Below are 22,814 nucleotides of genomic sequence, written 5' to 3'. Positions count from 1 at the left end.
TCCAAATTCGTAACAATATTGAGAACCTTCAGAGTTGCTAATGATGGAGGAGCTCCTTGTGAGCCAACGGTCATCCATATTTAGTGCCCAACTGTGTCTGCAGACGTTGTCCTGCAGTGGGGTTACTTATTTTTTTTATTTTTTTAGGGAGTTGGGGGCACGATTTGTACTCTGGCCACCGTAGAACCTTTCACTCTGCCAAACACAAGAAAACCGCAAAGAAAATTGAAAACCACTCCATAGGAGTACCTCCTGTGCAGCTCCCCTCCGCAGGGCAGCTCACCGGATGATGGGATTGGGGCAAAGCCTTCAGGACCCCCACTCTGATAGGAGGAAAACTATGGGATAACCTTCATGGGTCAGATTGCGGTAGTGTGTGTCGTGGTGGTGCTGAGGTGTCTTGCACCAGGCGGCGTCTCATTGGGTTAACCTGAGGCACACCCACCCGATGCAGCCTATGTTGATCTCTGTAAAGCGTTCAATTCAGTGAATCAAGATGCCCTCTGGAGGATTCTCGGTTTTCGTAGGGTGCCACCAAAACTGATCATTGTGATGTCTGAACTACACTTTGGTATTGAAAGTGCTGTGAGATGTGGTGATACCATATCCGACTTATTTCCAGGTGTTACTGGAATTGGTCAGCGGTGTGTACTGGCCCCCACACTTTTCTTCGCTTATATGGACTGGATTCTGTGGAGGATGTCAGAGAGATCAAGCTACGTTGCATCGTTTGGGAATGTCAAGATCTCTGTCCTTGGTTTTGCAGATGATGCAGTCATCTTTGCGGAGACTGGATATCCTTTCAGAGGCCCTCAAGGTGCTGAAAGAGGAGTTGCAGCCGCTGGGATTACGGGTTTCCTGGGTCAAATTGAAGACCCAGGTTTTCAATGACATCTTGGCTGCTGCTGTCTTGTCTGTACCTGTTTTTGGTGAGGTTGTTGATGTCACGGAGAGATTCACTTACCTTGGTAGTGATATTCACGTCTCTCCTGGCTGTGAGCCAGAGGTCAATGGACGTCTGGGTCGGGCCTGCGGAGTCACGGATTTACTGGATCACGGAGTGTGGCGCTGTCGGTACCTGTGCAGGAGGATGAAAGTCCGAGTCTTCAGGTCCTTGGTGCTTCCAGTCTTGCTCTCTATGGATGTGAGACTTGGACTCTGACCAGGGATTTGAGATGGAGACTTTATTCCTTTGGTACCAGGTCTCTTCGGAGAATCCTTGGCTATTGTTGGTCGGACTTTGTGTCCAACGAGCGTCTGCTGAGAGAGACTCAAATGAGATTTATTACTGCATAGTCCATGACCATCAGCTGCGGCTGTATGGACATCTGGCTCGTTTTCCTGACGCTGATTCTGCTCACCAGATTATCTCGGTGAGGGAGCTTCGTGAGTGGAGGAGGCCAACAACCATGTGCCTCGTGGTTGCAGTGATTGATCAGCATCTCAAGGAGATTGGGGTGGGCCAGACAGACGCCCATGGAGTATCGGCAGAAAGTGGATGCAGCGATGCGCTGCTCTCATACCTGACCTGACCTGACCTGACCTGACTTGAATGACAGTGGAATTTGTTTCGGAATCGGAGCTCAAAATGCACTTTCTCTATGCAAGTCGCCATTTGGATCGAAGTGGGTTCTGAGTGTGAAGTCACTGGCAAAATTGGCAATTTGTGATTGGCAAAAAAAAAATTTTTTTTTAAATGTCTTCCCCTTCAAATTTCACTTTGATTCATGATTTTCACTGGTTTTCAGAAAAAAAAAAATTTGCACTTGGGTTCCCCTTTAAGAGTGGTTTTAACATACCGCATATGAATGGAGACACCAAAACAAATAGCAAACGGACATTGCATTAATTTTTGAGCTTTGTTTAATTTGTCAAGTCAATGTACAAATCAGCCATTTGGAATGAAACGAGAATTGTGGTGCATTTAATAAATGGTGCGCACAACTACCTGAGCCGTTTCTCCAGCTCTTCCTCTCCTGGGTCCAATTGCCCACTTCTTGTTTTTCACACAATTGTCCAAAAAAAAAATTTTCATTTAATATAAACAGTTTCTTCAAATTGTTCCACTTATATATGTTTTGATCCATTGCAATGTGACCCATAATATTATTATTATTATGATTATTATATTTTTTTTCTGTTTTTTGTTCCTTCTTGTTTCCAGGCAGATATGGTGAAAGCGCTATTTGATACTGAGCGTGCTTTGCTTGAAATGGCGTCTAATTCCCAGAAGCCATCAGATGTAAGTGTTCGCTTCCCATTGTTGATTGGTGCTGTGCTCTGGTTTTGCTGAGAACAGTTTGTTGTGCTTTCAAGAGCCATGCTAGCCAGGAATTGTTGAAATTGTGGTCCCATAATACGCTTGTCAGCCCAGCCACCCCCAAACCACCATGTGCATGTGCCAGTGAACAATCTTTCTGCACAGTACCAAAAGACTGCGTGTACAGCATATTGATGAAATGTCCATTTTATTGCAGCTCCGTACACAGCAACATAATTGGCCACAGTGCTGCTCCCATGAGTACCAGTGCTGCTGTTTGTTGACTCGTTAGCTCCATCTGACCTTTCGTTTCAATTTCCAAATCAGCCTGCCGAGTGTTTGTCCTGCCATTAACACTCTCTTCCCTTGAAAATCTACGTATTGTGTTTGCACTTTTTATCGCAAAAGAGGTTGGTCATTGAGAGGTTGGAGTTCAAGCGAGAAGAGACCACCCGACTGCCATAAAGTGTTGAGGTAGTGGATATACCTTCTGGTTTGACTTGCAAGTTGTTGATTTGCAGCTGTTAAATGTAATCTTGGTTTCTTTAAATATTTTGGCAGTGTAGATGCATTTACACCACATACATGCAGTTCTGATAAAAGGCTTGAAGAGATATCCGAAAAGCAGAATCTCACGATTTGTTGTTTGTTTATATATTTATACACACACACACACACACACGCACGCACGCGCGCACGCACGCGCGCGCGCACGCACACGCGCACGCACGCGCGCGCGCACGCACACACACACATATGAGTCTGGTGTTGGTGCAGTGGTTAGGGCAGCGGCTTGGGATCCAAGAGGTCCTGAGTTCAAGCCCCGTTGGGCCACTGAATTAATACACCAGGGGGTTGACTCAGCCTGTCATCCTTCCGAGGTCGGCGAAATGAGTACCGGTGTACTGGGCCGGTGTATACCCCAGTTAAAATAGGTGTTCCTTATCCCTGTGTCGTAAGAGGCGACCAGGGTTGCGTCAGGAAGGGCATCCGGTGTAAAATATGTGCCAAATCACTATGCGGATCATCCGTATGATCCGCTGTGGCGACCCCTAACGGGAGCAGCCGAAAGAAGAAGAAGAAGATTATATATATATATATATATATATATATATATATATATATATATATATATATATATATATATATATATATATATATATATAATTTTTTTCACTGGAGTCTCGTTAATTGAGTAACTTTTTTTTTTCCATCTTTCGTACTAACGCTTCTTAACCTCTCCTGGTATTTTCATCGTTTATTTGCAGAAAACTTAAGGGTCAATTTGCATATTGTATACAATTATTTACAAAGTGAAATATTTGACACTCCGTGACCCCTTGCATTTGTATGAGGACGTTTCTTTTTAATATTCTTGATTTGGACATCATTTGTCTCAAACTAATAATTGTTGGAGTTATGCATGCTTCTTGTAAGGAAGATATGAAGCACGTAAACCCCCCTCCTTTCCCGTGTTTATCCTGCCATTAATACCCCCTTGAATCCCCCGGCCCCTCCCTCTCTCCAAGTGTTCTTTGTGGATTAATTGTTATTGGGGCATATGTTTTGTGAAATATATTTACAACTATAATTGATTACCCTGCCCTCCTCAGTGCTTGGAGGCGGCGCACTCGTCTTTAAACTGTTTTGTCTGGGTTCGGTTCATGATTGGACTATTACTGGTCACCCTAGTGCTTTGTAGGCAGAGTATTTTGTCAGAGGGATGTTGAGCTGGCTGCACTATCTGCTAACATTCACTGCCATACTTCAAATATCACACAGTAGCTTCTGCCAAGGGTAGATCTTTGCATGTGGTATCCTGGTGAAGTTGCAAGCTCCTACCCTAATGTGCAAGAGCACTCTAATGGTCGCACAGCCACGTGTTGATAATGATTCAACTTGTTGGTTGAATTCTCAATTCCCAGTGTGACGTGCATTCGCTCAGAGTTGTTCTCTTGGAGTTTTAAACTTGTTTGTGATTTAAATGGCATTTTTGTAGAATTGTGATTTTAAAAAAAAGTTCTTTTTTTGTAACCTTGCATGTGTGGTTTTCACTTCCTTAAAACCACATGTTAGTACTTTCGTAAGCATAAGGCAAGATGATGCATTAAGGCAATAAGGCATGAAGAATGGGTCTTATGATGCTTTGTCCAGGTTGAACTTCCCTTGATTCTGAAGCCACTATCCAATGGCATGGAGCAAGTCCAGGCCTTCCGGGAGAAGCAGCGCTCGAGCAAGTTTTTTAATCACTTGAGTGCAGTGAGCGAGAGCATTTCTGCCTTGGCCTGGGTCACCATGGTGAGACTTCTTGAGTGTGTTGCATGTTTGTTTGTTTTTTCTTTTTTGCGCTGGTTAGTACTCTCTCTCGAGGAGAGGGTGTGGCATTTGGGTCTCTATCTGTTTGTTTTTGTTTGTTTGTTTGCACAGAACCTGAGTGTGGTTTTTCTCTGCAACCACTTGTTGGATTGATAGGAAATTTTCACCAAAGGAGCGACGACTTATGTAGAATGTTTTGATGTCATAGGTCATGTGGTGTGGCAGCCATGTTGAAAAAAGGAAAACTTTGGACCTCTCTCTCCAAAACCACACCATGGAAAAAAAATTGAACCATGGCACATGTCAAGGACTCCGCATGGGGAATAAATTATATATGTATATATTTTTTTTAATGATGTCATAGGTGCCTTTGTTGTGATGTCATAATTAACTTCTGCCATCGAAGATGGATGGAGGTTTCTGTTTTCACCCCTGTCTGTTTGTTTGTTTGTGCAGTATTATGGAAAAACTCCTGGACGGATTTCAACGAAACATGATGGGGGATTAGGTATGGTCCAAGGATCATGCCATTAGATTTTGGACTTGGTACAAAAAAAAAAAACTTTGAAAATTTTGCAACTTTTTTTCAAAAAAATTTCGATTTTATTTGAAAAATATTTGAATTTTTTTTTTTTTTGCATTTCTACATGTTTTAAGTGATTTCCAACCCCCCCCCCCGAAAAAAATTTATTAGAGAAAAAAACCCCAGAAATTTTGTAACTTTTTTTTCAAAAAAAAATCCGATTTTATTTTTTTGGCATTTCTACATGCGCGTCAATCTAGTTTAGTTTATTCAATCGTGGTTCAGTAGAGTCTGATCCGTTTTGACCTACAATGAATAGGATATCAGGTTCACTTAAGTGACCCAGCAGTATTGGCGGCAGAGGTTTTGCACTCCACCGAGTGCTCCCCCTTTAGTTGCATACATAGAACACTACATCCAATCAGTATGAAAATTTGTGGGTAATCGAGGGATAAATTGGTGAACAGATCAAAATCGGTCATGTGGTTCGGCACCCATTCTTTTTTTTTTTCTTCTTTTTTTCTTTTTAAACTTCAAAAATCTTCTTCCCCGAAATGGCTCAACAGATCGAGGCAAAACTTTAGAGGGATGACCGCTCATCCATGAGGAACAAAACTTCCCACCCTATTATGTCATCGGTCACATGGTTTGATAGCCATATTGGATTTACCCTAAAACCTTCAAAAATCTTTTCCAGAACGGCTGGACAGATCGAGGGGAAACATCACACATATGATCCCCAAGCTTTGTGGACACCAGCGGTGTTCACAAATAATTAGTAGGTCACATGTTCTGCCAGCCATGTTGGATTGAACAAAAAAATATTTTAAAAAGTATTTTTCTTGAACCACTTCATCGATCGATGTGAAACTTCAAAATTATGATCTCGTAGCGACGGGTCATACAGGTCTTAAATTTCAACCTGATCAGACAGATGGTCTTGCACCCAGAATTATTTAAGAATCTTTTTTTCAAACTGTTAATTATTTATTTATTTTAATAAGGCTCACTTGGCTGCACCTGGATGGGTTTGAAGTTGGAGGAGTAGCAGCTGAAATCTGAATCCTATCCTTGTTCCTCTTAATGACATCATCTTTGCTTTTTATTTGTTTGGGTTCCTTCTGATGACTAGTGCAGGACTTTACCTATTTGGTCTTCGATTTGATATTAATTGAATTTATTTGAAACGCATTCTAAATTAAATTGAATAATAATAAATGGGATGTCTTGGTTGCATCAAAATGGGACGGCTTGGTACCTGGTCATCACTGCCAGAAGTTACAAAGTGGCAGTTTGAGTTATGTCTATTATTAATGACATAATACACTACACAAACACCACAGTAAACAAGTCCTGGTGAGGGTCTGCAATCTCTGATTGCTCTTTCTTTTTCTTGTTTTGTTTTCTCGAGTATTCTTTGCACTGGATGTTTGTTCGATTCCCAGTTGCATGCATTCTTATTGCAGGCCCCAAAGCCTGGCCCTTACGTCAAGGAAATGACTGATGCAGCGATGTTCTACACAAACCGTGTGCTGAAAGACTACAAGGACAAGTAGGTCTTGAGCAAAGGGTGTGTGTCCTGCGATTGGGCTGTGGCTGATTTCTTACAGGTCTTTCTGTGGACTCTTTCTTGAGAGTTTGGCTCGTATTTGCGTGTCGTGGAGGTCTTTGCCTATGGAGGATTTTGTTTTTCCGTCAGTGCTATTTTACAGTCACACTGAATACTGTGTTGTGGGCTTCAGTAATAAATAAAACAGGGGAGTTTGAGGGTAATGGGGGCAGGAGGGCAGGCTTCACTGTCTCGCTTTTCTTTACTTTGCATTATGTCTTTCTACCCATTTAATCAGAGACAAGAAACACATTGAGTGGGTTAAATCGCTGTTGGCCATGTGGACAAAACTGCAGGACTACATCAAAGAGCACCATACCACTGGGCTTGTCTGGAGCAAGACTGTAAGAGCAGATGTTTGAGTTTGTCAGTTTATAAATATATATTATTTTGCTTCTCAATGTTGAGTAAGTACATTTTATTTTATTTTATTTTTTCATAAAATGGGCTTGATATTTCCATTGGCGTGTGTTGTGGAAACTTTCCTTGCAGGGTAGGCCCCACAGGGCTGCTTGTATTCCACCTGGACCACCACCACCACCACCTCCACCACCTTGTACTTTTTCGCAGCAGCCTCAGGTCGAGTCGACATCTTCGCATTCCGCACTACTTGCAGAGATAAACCAAGGACAAAGGATTACAAGCGGTATATTGGATTGTGACATAATGCTGATCACGAGTTATCCCCACACTTTTTGGAAAAAAACTGGGGGGAGGGAGGACTTTGTAATCTGCTCTGCCTGCCTGTCTGTTACACTATATCCTCCTAAACGGTTGTGCAGAAATTCACCAAACTTGGTAGGTGTGATCACCACATGGCATGAAGATGGAAGAGCAGTATCGTTTTGGCCCTACCCGCTGGTATGAATCCAAAAGGTCCAATACCAAAAAAATGCAATCATGGGCACATTTTCAAACACTAAAAAAAATTAGAAATGAAACTTTGTGCAATAATCATTGGGAGAGGCATGAAATATGTAACTACTTTGTTTTTTTTTTTATGCTGGGTTCATGCCCCAGGGAGTGGAGACTTCAGGTCACAAGGGTGAAAACAGGAAAATAAAATTTAATTCAAAATTTGATATTGGGTAATTCCTAATGGAACCTTTTGCCGTCTTCCAACTTTGCTTTAAGTGGGAAGCCTGGGGATTTGTGATGGCTCACCATCGGCTTCACTCGAGTTATGTTTTTTCTCTTCGATTTGAAACGTTCCCGAAATGACGTCGCTTTCATCCCGCTTAGGCTTGAAACACGTGAGCAATGACATGAAGACTCATAAGAACCCGGCGTTGCGTCAATCTCCCGCTGCACCCAACCTGGCGGGACCCAAGCCTTACGGGAGCAAAGTCGTGTCTCCACCTGCAGCATCCAACAAATCGGCATCTGCGAAGAAACCTGCCCCTTTGTTGGAGCTTAGTGGAAAGAAGTGGAGGGTGGTACGTTTCTAAACAATCTCGCTTGCATTGGATAGGCCTGTACAACATGTAGCTTCAGTTCCAATGTTTTCAATTGGTTTGCCAAGTAAACACAAGGTCTCTTACATAAGTGGGTTTTCTCTGCTTGTGGTGCATTCTCTGCTTGACATAGTATGACTTGGCAAATATTGCTGTTTCTAATCTATGAGAGCAGTTCAAGGTTTGGTGGTTTCAATTTTGTAATTTGGAGTTTGTGGGCCTCACTTTCAAGATGAAATGGTATTTTACTTGTTGTTTGTCTTTCTCTCCATTGATCGAACTGTATCGTTGTAACTCCCAGTTTAAGTATCAAACATGCAAACCACCTTAACCGACGTAATTACCTCATTGGCTGCTCATGGCTGCGTTTTATTAGGGTACCCAGTCAAATGGACTGGGTAACCTATTGTTTTTCTTCTGTTTATTTTTATTATCTATTATTATTTCTTCCGCGGGCAATTAGCGGGCTTTTTCGCTTTAAAAATCATTCTCAGGAACGGTAAGTCCGATCGACACGAAATTTTCACCGTAGTATGTATCTTTTTTGATAGCATACTTAATTGATAATTATGACGTCATAGGTCCCGTGGTACGGGCGCCATCTTGAAAAAAAACGATAAACTTTGGACCTCTGTAACTCTGAAACCGTGCAATGGAAATTTTTTTCGCTTCATACATTTTACTAAGCTCCCTATGGGGAACACGAGTGATTTTTCGTGACTTCATCGGTAAAGCGGTATGCCGGTGAAAATTCGTCAAGTAGAACGCTGCATGGGAAAAATCTGAAATTTATTGAGCGTCATCTGCACATCAATTTACTGTTGTAAAAATTTATTGTGACGTGGTTCGGCAGCCATCTTGTTTTGAAATTTTTTTTTTTAATCTTCTTCTCCAGAACAGCTGGACAGATCGAGGCGAAACTTTATACACACATTCCCCATGACATCCTTTTACAAGTTTGTTAATTTCTTATTGATAGGTCGCATGGTTTGGTGGCCATATTTAATTTACCCTAAAACCTTCAAACATCTTCTCCAAAACCGCTGGTCAGATCAAGGGGAAACTTCACAAGTCTATTCTGCACGCGTCGGGGATATAAGTTTGTTAATGAATAATTATTGATAGGTCACATGGTTTGGCAGCCATGTTGGATTTAAGAAAAATATTTAATGTTTTCTCTGGAACTGCTAAATCCATCGAAGGGAAAATTTGCAACTGCCATCTTCAGTCATGTATGCATACATGGTAAAAATTATGATGTCACAAGTCACATGGTTTGGTGGCCATCTTGGATAGAAAAACTCACCTTATCCGATTAACACGAAACTTCAGACGCGTGTTCCACTGCACGATTGGAAGCAGAATATAAATTTATGATGTCATAGGTCACATGGTTTGTCAGCCATCTTGGATTGAAAATTAAAAATCTTCTCCAGAACGGCTGGACAGATTGAGGCAAGAATTCACACACACTTTCCCCAAGACATCCTTTTCACAAGTTTGTTAATTTCTAATTGATAGATCACATGGTTTGGCGGCCATATTGAATTTACCCTAAAAACTTCAAACATCTTCTCCAGAACGGCCTTTTTTTTTTATACCTTGGTCGAGGCTCGTATGAGAGCTAACACACAACTCACAGCAAGGAGGCATGAGACAAGAGGGGCGGGAGTGGAAGGGACAAAACAGTGGGGAACAGACACATTAGGTGAACTGTGGAAGGGAGAGGGATGGGGATGGGACGGGGAACATGGCGAAGAGAAGATGGTCATTTCAGGGACTTTCAGGAAGGAAAGCAGGAGAAATGAAGGAAGTGGGCTTGGGTGGATTATCGGGGGTAGAAAAGATCGAGGATTTGGATGGGGGAAGATAAGAGGTGGTGGTGAACAGCTGTTTTGAAAGCCTGGAGGGAAGAATGGGAAAGAATAGAGTGAGGAAGTTTATTCCAAAGGCGGGAAAAAAGAGGAATGAAAGAGTGAAGATGAGCAGTGATTCGTGATTTTGGTAGTTTTACCAGAAGGGGGTTGTTGGCGGACCTTGAGCTCCCTGTGGAAATGTGGTGGGGACAAATCGCAGAGAGAGCAGGGGGGGCAAGGCTGGAGAGGAGTCGGTAGAAGACAGAAAGACCACCGACCAACTTGCGGTGATTGAGTGAGAGGCCCAAAGACTCAGCTTCATTGCGGGAGATGCCGATGATCTTAAATGCCCTGGTTTCGACAGCGTGAAGCCGAGAAAGGTGGGAGGCAGGAGCACCAGCCCAGAGGGGAGAGCAGTACTCCATCAGGCTACGGACAAAAGCTTTGTAAGTGGTCAAAAGCTCAAGAGGGCCGAGGAAGGACTTTGCACGACAGAGGATTCCCAGTCAGCGACTGGCTTTTGAGGCGAGGTTGGAAATGTGACTTTCCCAGGAAAGGTCATGGCAGATAGTGAGACCCAGAAGCTTGAAAGAAAAGACTTCTTCCAGAGGATTGTTGAGAAAGTAGATGGGGGGGTTTTCTAAACGGTCCTTTCGAAGAGACATAGTGAGAGTGTGTATCTACCCTGGTCAGATCAAGGGGAAACTTCACATACATATTGCACACGCTTCGGGAATGTAACTTTGTTAATTTCTAATTGACATGTCACATGGTTTAGCAGCCATTTTGGATTAAAGAAAAATATTAAATAATATTTTCTCTGGAACCACATAAGCTATCAAAGCAAAACTTGGCAACTGTAATCTACCGCCATGCCAGCATACACGGTAAAAATTATGATGTCACAAGTCACATGGTTTCATGGCCATCTTGGATAGAAAAACGCATCTTTTCCGATTAACACGAAACTTCACACGTGTTCCACTACACGATTGGAAGCAGAATATAAATTTGTGATGTTATAGGTCACATGGTTCGTCAGCCATCTTGGATTGAAAATTAATAAATTTAAAAAATCTTCTCCAGAATGGCTGGACAGATTGAGGCAAAAATTCACACACACTTTCCCCAAGACATCCTTTCACAAGTTTGTTAATTTCTAATTGATAGGTCACATGGTTTGGTGGCCATATTGAATTTACCCTAAAACCATCAAACATCTCCAGAACGGCTTGACAGATCAAGGGGAAACTTCACAAACATATTGCACATGAGCAGTGAATATGTTTGTTAATTTCTAATTGATAGGTCACATGGTTTGGCAGCCATCTTGGATTAAAGGATAAATATTAATGTTTACTCTGGAACCTCTGCTTCTATATATGCCAAACTTCAGATTTGTAATCGAGCTGACATTTGAAACATGGGTTTAAAATTTCAACCCCATCAGCCACGCGGTTTGGCAGGCAGAATTATTTAATTATTCGAATCTGAGAACTTTTAGATTTTTTTTTTTCCAGAAGGCTCACTTTGCTGCACCTGAATGCATTTGAGGGTGCAGGAATAGCAATTCAATTGATACCGACAATGTCCCCAGGAAAAAGGGCTAACTGCGTATGTAATAACCAGATTGAACACTTTGTGCTACCCGGTTCCTAACTCGTATGTCCCGCGCTGTCTCGAAGCAGGGCTGTATTTGTATCACTATTAAATAATGTTTTCTCTGGAACCACTTATCCTATTGAAGCGAAATTTTGCAACTATCATCTGCAGTAAGTCTCACGTTGTAACAAAGGCGGACGTCTGGGTACTCGGTCATCACTGCCAGCAGTTATAAAGTGGCAGTTCTAGTTTTATTTTATTTTATTTTTTTAACTTATGAAAATCGAAGATTTCTCAAGTATATTGTATTGGTTGGTCTTGTGCGTTATGGTGTGTGTTTGGTTGTTTGTTTGTATGTCAATTGCCTTCAGGTCACAATTTTAAACCGATCTTCATGAACCTTCACCACCTGGTTGAGTCTGTCATAAGCAACAAGCGTATTGTTTTTGAGGTCATAAGGTCAACATCGGCTCTCTCTCTATCGAGTGCAGCCTGTGGCTGCTGGTTGCATCATTGGTTGGGACGCGGCTGTGCCGCTGATGCAGTGTCCCTCTTACCAGTACACTGGTACTCATTTTGCTGACCTGGGAAGGATGAGAGGCTGTCAACCTCCTGGTGTATTTTAATTCAGCAGCCAACGGGGCTTGAACTCAGGATCCTAGCATCCTAAGCCGCCACCCTAACCACTAAGCCACCACCATGCTAACACCATGCTCAACATCGGCTAAAGGTCATCAATTTTGTAAGATTTCTGAAATCCTCAATTTTTATCCGATTCATTTGAAATTTGAAGAGGATTTGAATATTTAGTCATTGAATTCAACCACCAATTATTTTTAAGGTCAAATTTGTTTTATGGACTTCACAAGTATCGTGCTATGCACGACTTCTTTCTTCTCCTTGGTTTTATTTATTTATTTATTTTCTGCCCAAAGCATTTGCTATTCTTTCTGTCTGGTCTCTTGGTTGCATTTTCTCCATGTTGATAACACACAAGTATTGGAATTCCAAGCGTATCGGAAAAACATAAATCCGCCATTTTAGAATTTGGGATTAATCATGTTGCATTTGGTTGGGTTTATTTGTGGGGGGGGGGGGGTTGGGGGGAGAAAGAAGCATACCACACGAAGAATAAAAGCTTTTTATTAACCTTGATTTTTCATCTCTTCCCCTCGTTTTGCTCTCTATTTGTGCACTCAGGAGCACTATGAGAACAACAACAACCTGTTGATTGATCAGACCGAGCTGAAGCAGGTGGTTTACATCTTCAATTGCAATGACTGCACGGTGCAGGTTAAGGGGAAGATAAATTCCATCACTGTGGGTGAGTTTGAGAGTGGGTAGAATGGAAGTTGTTCTGAGATTAAATCGGGTTTGGGGTTGTGGGGGGGGGGGGGCAGTGGAAGGAGTAGGGACGGATGACGTTGAGGTTTTACTCTTGAGGATGAGATTGAGGTGACTGCAGCGGTATGAGGGAATTTGATTTTGGAATGACGAAGTGACGGTGTGACATTTTTGGATGAGGGAGAATGGGAAATTGGTTGTGGTGAGGAAACTTTGAGCTTCCCTTATTCTTGCTTTGAGTCGTTCTGGGTTAAAAATGGACAACATGAGTTTCACATTTTTCTTTTTTAATTTTCTCTTGACATTGCTACACTTTCTTGTAACGTTCATCTTTCCTGCAATTTTATAATTTCTTCCCCCACCCCCTTCTGAGTAGATTCTTGCAAAAAGGTTGCTCTCATATTTGAGAATGTCGTGGGAATCGTCGAGGTGATAAACAGCAAAAGCCTACAACTGCAGGTGTTTGACCATTTATAAATGCACAACATTGTCATGGCCATAGGTACATTTTGCCGTATAATTGTTTGTGCCACATTTTGTAACTTGTTGAATTGAGCTTGTGGTATTTTTAATTTATTTTTTAATTTTGTTTAACTTCGTTTTTGTGAGAAAGTCATTTCCAAAGATGTGGGGGTGGTGAAATGGCAATGGATAGTCAGAAAAATCCATTCTATTGGATGTCATAGATGTGAGTGTCTCCCTGTGATGTTTTAATCCTCGTTCCATGGCAACTAACATTTCCTCTGCTGTCCTTTGCCTTGTATGTCTGTCTGTACACAGGTGACCGGTATGGTGCCAACCATCTCGATAAACAAAACAGATGGCTGCCAGGTTTACCTGAACAAGGAATCACTCGGCTGTGAGATTATCAGTGCAAAGTCTTCGGAGATGAACATTTCCATTCCACACGGCAGTGATCTTGTAAGAATGCACTTCTTCCCCCCCCCCCCCCCCGACTCATCACTCTCATTGTTACCCTGCACAAGTGAAAAGTGGGGTTTTGCAATTTGTCTGTCTGATCATTTTGTGATCGAGGAACAACTTATTTAAATTGAATGTTATATTTTGAATACTAATCGGAACTTGAATAGGAAGACGAGTCTGCTGTTTAACTGTACTTTGGTTCTGAATTTGTCCTGATCGCGCATGTGCAGAGAGCAGTGAGATTTTTTTTTTTTTGTTACTGTCTGTCAGCAGTCTGGCAGTCTGTAGAAATTGAAAATCATTCCAAACAGGAAACTTGCTGTTTTTAAGGACATTATAAAGGATACAAACACAGGCACAAATAACAAATGTAACGTATTAGACAGGGTGACATAATATACACTGGGTAAAACGGTGGTAAAACCCAGAATTTTGGTTCACGAGTCAGTAAGTGACCACTATATTCGTTATGGGTGTGTGTCTGTCTGTCTGACCCGAGCATAGCTCCGTGGGTTTTGATCCGATCCTGATAAAATTTGGGTGGGAGGTTTATATCATGATCTCGTTGTGTTTTCCTGAGAATGGGCGTGCTGCGCCCATTATGGGCGGAGCCATGCCCAAAAAACGTGTTTTTAGGGGGTAGCCGGTTTCAACTTGCATCTTCTCCGAGGGGGTTTGTCAAATCTGGCAGGGGTTTCGGTATTTGGTTAGTCCAATGGCACCTGCATAGCGCCACGGAGCTCGATATTTCATTTTCATCACAAGGTCACGAACTTAGAAAATGTCCAAAAAATCAATAAATTGGGCATATCGAGCTCCTCGGGTTTTCAACTGTTTTGAATGAAAGTTGGTATGCAAGTCGTGCTCTTCGAGTACTACAACTTTCATCATTTACGTTTTTCCCGATTCCCGCCATAAAAAAAGGCGAACTACGTTTCGGATTTCGCAATTCGTGGTCGATTTGTAGTGCTCTTCGATTACTCCAACTTTCATCATTTACATTTTTCCCGATTCCCACCAGTTTGCCCGTGGCCTGTTTCGAATGAAAGTTGGTATGCAAGTAGTGCTCTTCGAGTACTACAACTTTCATCTTTTACGTTTTTCCCGATTCCCGCCATAAAAAAGGCGAACTACGTTTAGGATTTCGCAATTCGTGGTCGATTTGTAGTGCTCTTCGATTACTACAACTTTCATCATTTACGTTTTTCCAAATTCCCGCCAGTTTGCCCGTGGCGTCCCCTCGAAGGTCAAAAAATAAAAAAGGCGAACCGTGTACATTAGGGTGGTCTAAAAACGTCGAGAAAAATAGAATGTTGCTCCACAAGCTTACAATTATTCTAATATGATCCAATAACGCGCGCAATTTTTTTTTTTTTGCTTGATCGGAGGTGATTTAGAGGTCGCTCCATATGATGACTTTTAGTCTCATGACTTGAATAAATTAGGGTACGGTCAAGTACAATTACGGGTACTTCTGGATGTCCGAGGTGGAAATGGAGTGCATTTTCGAACTCTATGGGGTTGATTTACTCTAAGAAATGACTGCACCGACATTGAATTCACTACCATTTCGAAAATATGACCAAAAACAAGATTTATCATGAAACTAATTTAACCAACTCATGAAACGAAAAGTCACCATAAGGAGCGACCTCGAAATCACCTCCGATCAACTTAAATTTTTTTTATGCGCCTTATTGAATCATAGTGGAATAATTTTAAGCTTGTGGAGCAACATTCTATTTTTTTCGACTTTTTTGGACCACCCCAGTGTACATTGCTCATGAACCATTGTCGTCTCCAGACTTGTATTTATTTATATGCCTTTAAACCTCCAAATCTCTATTTATATTTAATTATATACTTGAACACGAGAACACATCGCCTCCATTATACTTCCAAGAACCATGCTACAAATATATATATATATATATATATATATATATATATATATATATATATATATATATATATATATATATATATATATATATATATATATATATATTACGAATTTCGGTCCGCCCGGCGTGCGATCGGCCACGTAACTCAAATCGCGACCGCGTCGCCCACCGGAATAGACAATTCAGCCTCCTTGGAACTATCGCCAGGAGCTAGTCACGGGTGGGTCTTTCGACCCCACCACAATCGTGCCAATCGGCCACCCGCGCAGGATCGGGTTGTTAGTCAAACTCGACCTACCTAAGTACCTGCGCGGGTAGTTAACTGGGCGATTGTACCTCGCCGCTGGCCGGCCGAGGACACGAACCGCTAAAGCGGTCCGTCCCGTGCTTCAGTGATAACCGAGCAGTGTTATCGCCGGCCCCGACGGACTAGATTATTTACCGGGTGCTTACACCCCTCTACCAATTCCTTCCGTGATGCAAGATGGAACTTTCAAACAAAGGAAAGGACGCTACGAAATGGGAAACAGTTCGACAAGCACATTTATTCCACACTCAGACAAGGCAAGCACGTATTCACAGCCATACAGTAAGAATGCAATTTACAAGCAAAGCAATGAAAGTAAGAATTGCAACCGAATAAAGCAATGTTTATTTACATGCACTTAAACAGTTTCTACTTCATAGACGGTGCCACAACACATGCATTTACATAAAAAGCAAAGGAAAAAGACCCCCTCATAGACAAGGGAGTCAGACTGGGCCCGTGGGCTTAATGCGCGTGGAACCTGGACGAGCGGTCAGGTCCACGAGACCGAAGGGTCCTACCCGCGCCCTCCTGGTGCGATGGCGGGCAAACCACGATGTCAGCGTAGCTGCGCCTGGCTTCGTGCCCCTGGCGTGGTCGGTGAGCTCTCTCCGGCACTCCCTGTCAGCTTCGAGCTCCGTCTCCCGACTCGACTGCCCCGCCGACACTGCAGACTTGACTTCTTCTGCCGACACTCCGCCGCTGCCACTCCACTGCTCCCACTTGGTTCTCTGCCGACGTACTGCGCACCTTTCTTCTTCCGCGAGCTCGCGCTAATATAGCCCGGGTGAGGGGCATATATGTAAATTTCTGGATCACAGCGGGTTTGGAGGCGGGGCTATACAACCCGATGCTCAGTCATTGGATGGATGAAAAGGGGGTGTGAAGCATTCCTGATCCGATTTTTGAGGCGAAAGGAACGCATTCACAGCCCATGGCACGACGTGTGGTAGAAAGGCGGAGGTGGTGGGAGTTTGGTTGTTGACGGGCATTGTTTGAGAATGGCGGTGAAGTGATATTTGCGGGATGGAGTTGTGGAGGTAAAGAGGCGAAGGTGGTGGTGGTTCAAGTTGTAGTTGTTTGGGAATGATGTTGGTGGTGGCGATTTGGTTGTTGGGGTATGATTGGACCAAAATAATAATAGAGAAAAGAAAAATGGCTAACTCAAAGGATCGCAGCCCGGTGAACACGGAAATACCCTCTAAACAACGGTGGGGAAATCTCACTACACACATACTTATCGTCATAACTGATCTAAGGACCCTTTATTGTGTATTGCGAATTTCCACAGCCGTAACAATATATATATATATATATACATATATATATATATATATATATATATATATATATATATATATATATATATATATATATATATATATATATATATATATATATATATATATATATATATATATATATATATATATATATATATATATCTCAAGGTGAAGAGGCCGCCAATATGGCTATGTACGAAGCTGATTAACACTGCATTCTATGGTGATCAATAAAGCCTCCATCTCCCAAGCTGCGACACAACTTTGTCCTTCCTATTGCAGTGTATAAGGGGGGTTTATAAGACTGCTTCAGTAGCGCTAAACTTTTGCAATTATGAATTAATTTCATTGGATTATCTTTAAATTCATTCTTTTAATGAAATTGAAGTATAAACTTGAATACTGCGTGGGGGTATCGTGTTCTATGAACTCTCTAGTTTAGTCAATCCATTTTTTGTGCTATTACTATTTTTATTGGTATAAGACGTGCCTGCACGTCGCTCTGCTGATGGGTTGAATCAAAAGACAGCATGTTGCACTTCGCAAACATATTGAATGTCTATCTGTGAGTGTCAATGAGGATGTAAAATGACGTGAAACACAAAAAAAGTATACTTTGATAACACGTAGTTGTGGTCGTTGTTGCTGTTATTGTGTTTTTTTTTTTTTGTTGTTTGGTGTTTCTTCCATGTACCTTAACATTTTTCTATTGCTTCAAGAAGGATTATATCATGTAATTTTGAGCTTCTTCCGTGTTCTTCTGAAGCCTTCCTGCTTTCGTAGCAGAATAAATGTTACCGTTGGAACAGCTGCGCAAAGCTTTCATTCCTGCTTCTTCTTCTTCAATCCTGGAAAGATGAGAGGGCTTTTAAAACGGGCATCTTTGTGATTCAACGGACACATTTTTGGTCCAATAAATTGATCATTAGCTTTCCAATGATACAAGTTTTATTATGTTGTGACAGCAGGAATCCCTTTAGAATGAAGCGTGACACGTGGACGGACGCTTCTTCTTTTAATAACAGATGAATGCGTGGCCTCAGTCCCCTCATAACTCTTCTTTTCTTGCTAATCTGAAAGTATCCATTAGATGGCAGCATTGTTCCAGATTTTGAGGGTTTCATTTTGAACAGAGCTTGTGGAATACTGCACCATGTTTTGGGTCTTCTCCACCCCCACTCCCCGCTTCAAATATGATTCTCATTTTGAATCCTCGAAATTGAAGCTCTTTGGGAGTCTCCAAACACTTCCCAAAGGCCTCTGTCTTTGTACTTCCTAACGAGAACCACCCCCTGCCTTGCAGAAAGAATACCCGGTGCCGGAGCAGTTCAAGACTGTGTGGATGGGGTCCAAGTTTGTCACTGAGCCCACAGAGATTGCCGGTTAGCTCGGCCCAGCGTGCTGGTCCTTTCTCTATCGAGCCAGTCGCACACTCCCTGACCTCTCGCAATCCACTGCCCAGACGTGTAAAGATTGTTCTTTGTGCAGGTGACAAATCAAAGTGGAGGACCAACATTACCTTTTTATTTTCTTGCCCTAATTAATGTTCATCTTTAAGTCTCCCTCTAATTCCCCCTCTCCCTCCCCCTTCCTTCTCTTGTTCCCATTACTCGCACACATTGTCTTATTTGTTTTGTTTATTTTATAATTTTTTTTTGAAAATGACTGAGCTTGTGTGGAATTATAAAATTACGCTTGTGGTCTTCTTCGAATGGGGGTTCTCTGATTCTTCAAGCTTGCTTGCCACTACGATGTTGGATATCATTTTGATGAATCCAGGCTATGCAAATTGCAAGTTGGGACTGTGCTTAAAAGTCTGACGGACGGCTGCCACGTTTATCTTCAGTCAGAAGTCCTAAGCTTTACCTGGGGGAAAGTGAGCGGGGAGGGGTGAAGATGTCAACTGCCTTTAAAAAATATATAATTTAATTTCCATTTGTATTCCTTCAAGCCATTCCACTCCCCCCCCCCTCCCCCTTTTTATTTTATAACTTTTCACTCGCATTCCTGGTCAAACGTTTTGCTCCTTTCCACAAGAGGCTTCAGGGAACAAGTAAAACGAAGCCCTTAAGTTGAGACCGTTTTTGGTCTCGTTCTCTGCCACCAACACCACCAGACCTATGATGAATCCCAAACTGTAATTGGACTTTGCAGAGCACCTGATCGGAATCTGCCAAGGAGACTACTGCCCATTCTCTCGTTGATGCGATTTTCTTTGTTCTTCACTTTCGTCCACTTGTGCTCATTCTCATCAATTGCCCTCGTAGCCTCAATTATAAAAGTATCTTTGCATTGCCGATTGTGGAATTTTAGTTCTTCTTGTCAGGTACAGATTATTATTATTATTATTATTTTTATTGTTATTATTATTAATGCTTTGCCAAACATTTATTTCATTAATATCTTCCAGTTGTTCATGTCTATTTGTACATGTTAATGTTTCTTCACCAATTGCTTTCGTTCCCATATGAGCACAGATTTTGTTTAATTATGGAATTGTCACATTAATGGCTGACTTGCATTTCAATTTTTCTTTTTCAGCTTTAAGAAGTTTGCTTTTATTGTTTTCTTTCTTTTTATTTTTGTGTCTCCCTCCCCCTCTTTATCACCACTTGGAAATGAGAATCATGTCTGCCAATTCAGCTGATTGTCTAATTGTTGCATCTAAGGAAAATAATAAATGCTTTGTGATTGGCTTTCGGTGTGAGCGGGTTTTTATTAATCATCATTACAACCATCTCCCAATGATGTCCTTGTAAATCTGTGGGTTGACTTTTTTTAGTAGACTATTTTTTATTTTTTATTTTTTATTTTTAGACTTTTAGCACGCAGTATTTTGCCGAATGAGCTGTGAAGGCCCACTGCTCTTGGCACGCCGTTCTTATTGCTGTAGGTGTATTGTTAACCGTGTTCTGTCGTAGAAGCATGGTCTGCGTTTTAACCTCACATTTTCAATTGTGTAATCTCACTGCGGGAAAAGCCTTTTGGCTAAGTGGAACCACAGTGCTTGTGAGTGTTGATTTCCTGTGATATATAATATATATATATATATATATATATATATATATATATATATATATATATATATATATTCTTCGTTTGTAAACAGTGCAGTTGAAGCACAGGTAAGGAACATTCAGCCCACCTTGCACGTGCTTTTGTCGGATTTCTGCTGCCGTGGTGGTACTTGCTTAAATGTCCACATGACGAGTTTTCTGCAGAGCTGGAATGTGCTAAAGGGTGAGGGTCTGGCGTAATGGGAATTGAGGAAAGCGAGGAGGGGGAAGAGCGGGTTTAAATTATGTATGTGCTGTCGAGCCCAGATTGATATTGATGGTTTGTGCTGGTTCCATCATGACGTGCAGCACGACCGGTGTTTGTTTTTGTTCCATTATCGATGTGACCGCTCAATACGTAATTAGGGGTTTCATTAAGCCACCCCTACATCCAGCTCCCTCTCCTTCCCCGCCATGCCTGTGTGCCTGTGCTGTGTTTTACACGACCTGCTTCTCTGGACAGGATGCGTCAGGGTATCCTTTTGCCATGGAATTTTTTTCAACATATCCAAGCATATCTGCTTCCCATCCCGGGAAATAAGATGCGGCTGAAGTTTGGAGCAATTAGCTTTTCGTCATTGCAATATTTGCCCTTTTTGTTTGTTTGTTTGTTTTTTATTCTTCTTTGCTGCGACAGTGATGAACATTCATGCCTTTGGTCACACCTCATTTTTCATGGCAGGGTAAACGTGTTCTTATCGACTTTGGTTGACAAAACCGTTGTTTATCTTGTTTGCAGACACGGATTAACACCAGCCTTCAGTGATTGGTATTCTGTTGCATCTTTGGCAATTTTTCTTGTTGAGGAAGCTGGTGAGGCAGAAGAACCATTTGGTATTGATACAAACTTACCATTGCATAAGTGTCCTTTCTTTTGGGTTGTGTTTCAGGGTAATGTTCCTGAGAAACCTAATCTCTCCAATTCTCAGTGAATAGTTGACCTTCTGTTTCCATCTGCATGGCCTTAGCATTCACTCCCTCCACACCTCCATCGCTTTCGCTCATCCGTCTTTCCCTCTCCATCATAAACACATGCCTGGTGTTGGCTTAATGGTTAGGGTGGCCAGCTTGGTGTCTGAGGATCCTGAGTTCAAATCTCATTCGGCTGTTGAATTAATACCAGGTGGGGTTAACTCAGCCTGTCATTCTTCTGAGGTTGGCAAAATGAGTGCCAGCATGCTGGTACACTGTGTCGGAGTGGCGACCCGTCCAGGATTGTGCCCAATAGCCAAGGAGACTGCTTAAGCAGCACCAACGCTCTGCACAGAGTATGGTCCCAATCTCCTCCTCCCCCTCTGTAAACACATGCTCTCCACCACCACCACCACCAACCAACCATTAAATAAAAGTTCTTGTTATCTCTGCCACCGGAGGTGGAAGGAGGTTATATTTTCACCCTTGTCTGTGTGCATGATATCTCAAAAAGGTGTAGAAGGATTCGGACGAAACTTGGTGGACAGGTTGGGTGTGTTTGAAGGACTAATTGGTTCGATTTTAGTGAAGATCCAAATCCAGATCTTGATTTGAGAATATATCGATATTTTTAAAGTGATTTCACCATCGAGAGACGGGGCAAAACCGATATACCAGTATAGCACGGTATTTCAAAAAATGATTGTCCCCGATATGTTCTACTGAATCAGGCATTGCGTGGCAGAGGTATGCACTCTACCGAGTGCCCTTCTAGTTTCTTCTGCTTTTACTTCTATCCAACTCTTCCATTCGTTGCTCTTGGCTATCGCTGTGTTGTTGTTGTTTTGCCTCTTTGCCAGGTTGATATTTTCTGTGTTGCTATTTTTGGACCTCAGCTGTTGGAGCTCACCGGGCTTGCATTAAATTTGCATCGATGATTTGTCTTGCTGATGAGGCTTCAAGTTTGCTGTCCAAGATTAATTTACTGCTGTTGGGATCAGTCACACATGCAAATATACAACCAACTGAAATTTGTTAATATGATGAAAGTTCTGATGTTTTTTGGCAAAATTGTTGCTTTCATCAGGTTGTTGCATAAAGCATCCTGCAAGGGCATTTAAATATCTTACTGTAAAGGGAGGGGGCAGCTCTTGGTAATGTTTAAACCCTTGTCTATATCATTATTATGTATTTTTATAAGAGCTGCCCCCCCCACCTCCGTCCCCACCTGCACATGTGCATCCACGCAACATTTGAACCGCAACAACCTTTGCATGCTGGCCTGTGGTCATCCACTGATAAAAGCAACTCTTGATGAAACGTCATGCTTTGTGCTTTGTCTTCATGACCATTACTTCTACTTTCACTGCTTTTTCTGCACTCTCTACCCCACCCACTCCTTCCCATCTCCATCGTCTTCTGACTCACCCACTTGATCATCCTCCTTTACTTCCTGCAAACACT

The 22,814-nt window shown here is 42.1% G+C and overlaps 1 protein-coding gene across 2 annotated transcripts in view; it reads left to right on the top strand.

The window, feature by feature from the left end:
- The window catches only part of LOC147012674 (adenylyl cyclase-associated protein 1-like), a 33,736-nt gene extending 13,658 nt beyond the window's left edge, over positions 1-20,078 (top strand). For both annotated transcript variants that reach the window (XM_085853737.1, XM_085853738.1), the window contains exons 4-13: positions 2,165-2,242; positions 4,415-4,558; positions 6,566-6,651; positions 6,947-7,052; positions 7,201-7,354; positions 7,951-8,144; positions 12,821-12,944; positions 13,341-13,423; positions 13,745-13,885; positions 18,686-20,078. In XM_085853737.1, the coding sequence (XP_085709863.1) occupies positions 2,165-2,242; positions 4,415-4,558; positions 6,566-6,651; positions 6,947-7,052; positions 7,201-7,354; positions 7,951-8,144; positions 12,821-12,944; positions 13,341-13,423; positions 13,745-13,885; positions 18,686-18,769 (1,194 nt within the window). In that variant the 3' untranslated portion in view covers positions 18,770-20,078. The remainder of the gene's footprint in view (positions 1-2,164; positions 2,243-4,414; positions 4,559-6,565; positions 6,652-6,946; positions 7,053-7,200; positions 7,355-7,950; positions 8,145-12,820; positions 12,945-13,340; positions 13,424-13,744; positions 13,886-18,685) is intronic.
- Positions 20,079-22,814: the final 2,736 nt, after the last annotated feature.

Source organism: Eptatretus burgeri, chromosome 14 (assembly GCF_056783735.1).
Source record: "Eptatretus burgeri isolate ZD-2024b chromosome 14, Ebu_testis_v1, whole genome shotgun sequence".
Taxonomy (NCBI): Eukaryota; Metazoa; Chordata; class Myxini; order Myxiniformes; family Myxinidae; genus Eptatretus; species Eptatretus burgeri.
This window is presented reverse-complemented; position numbering and strand designations above follow the sequence as displayed.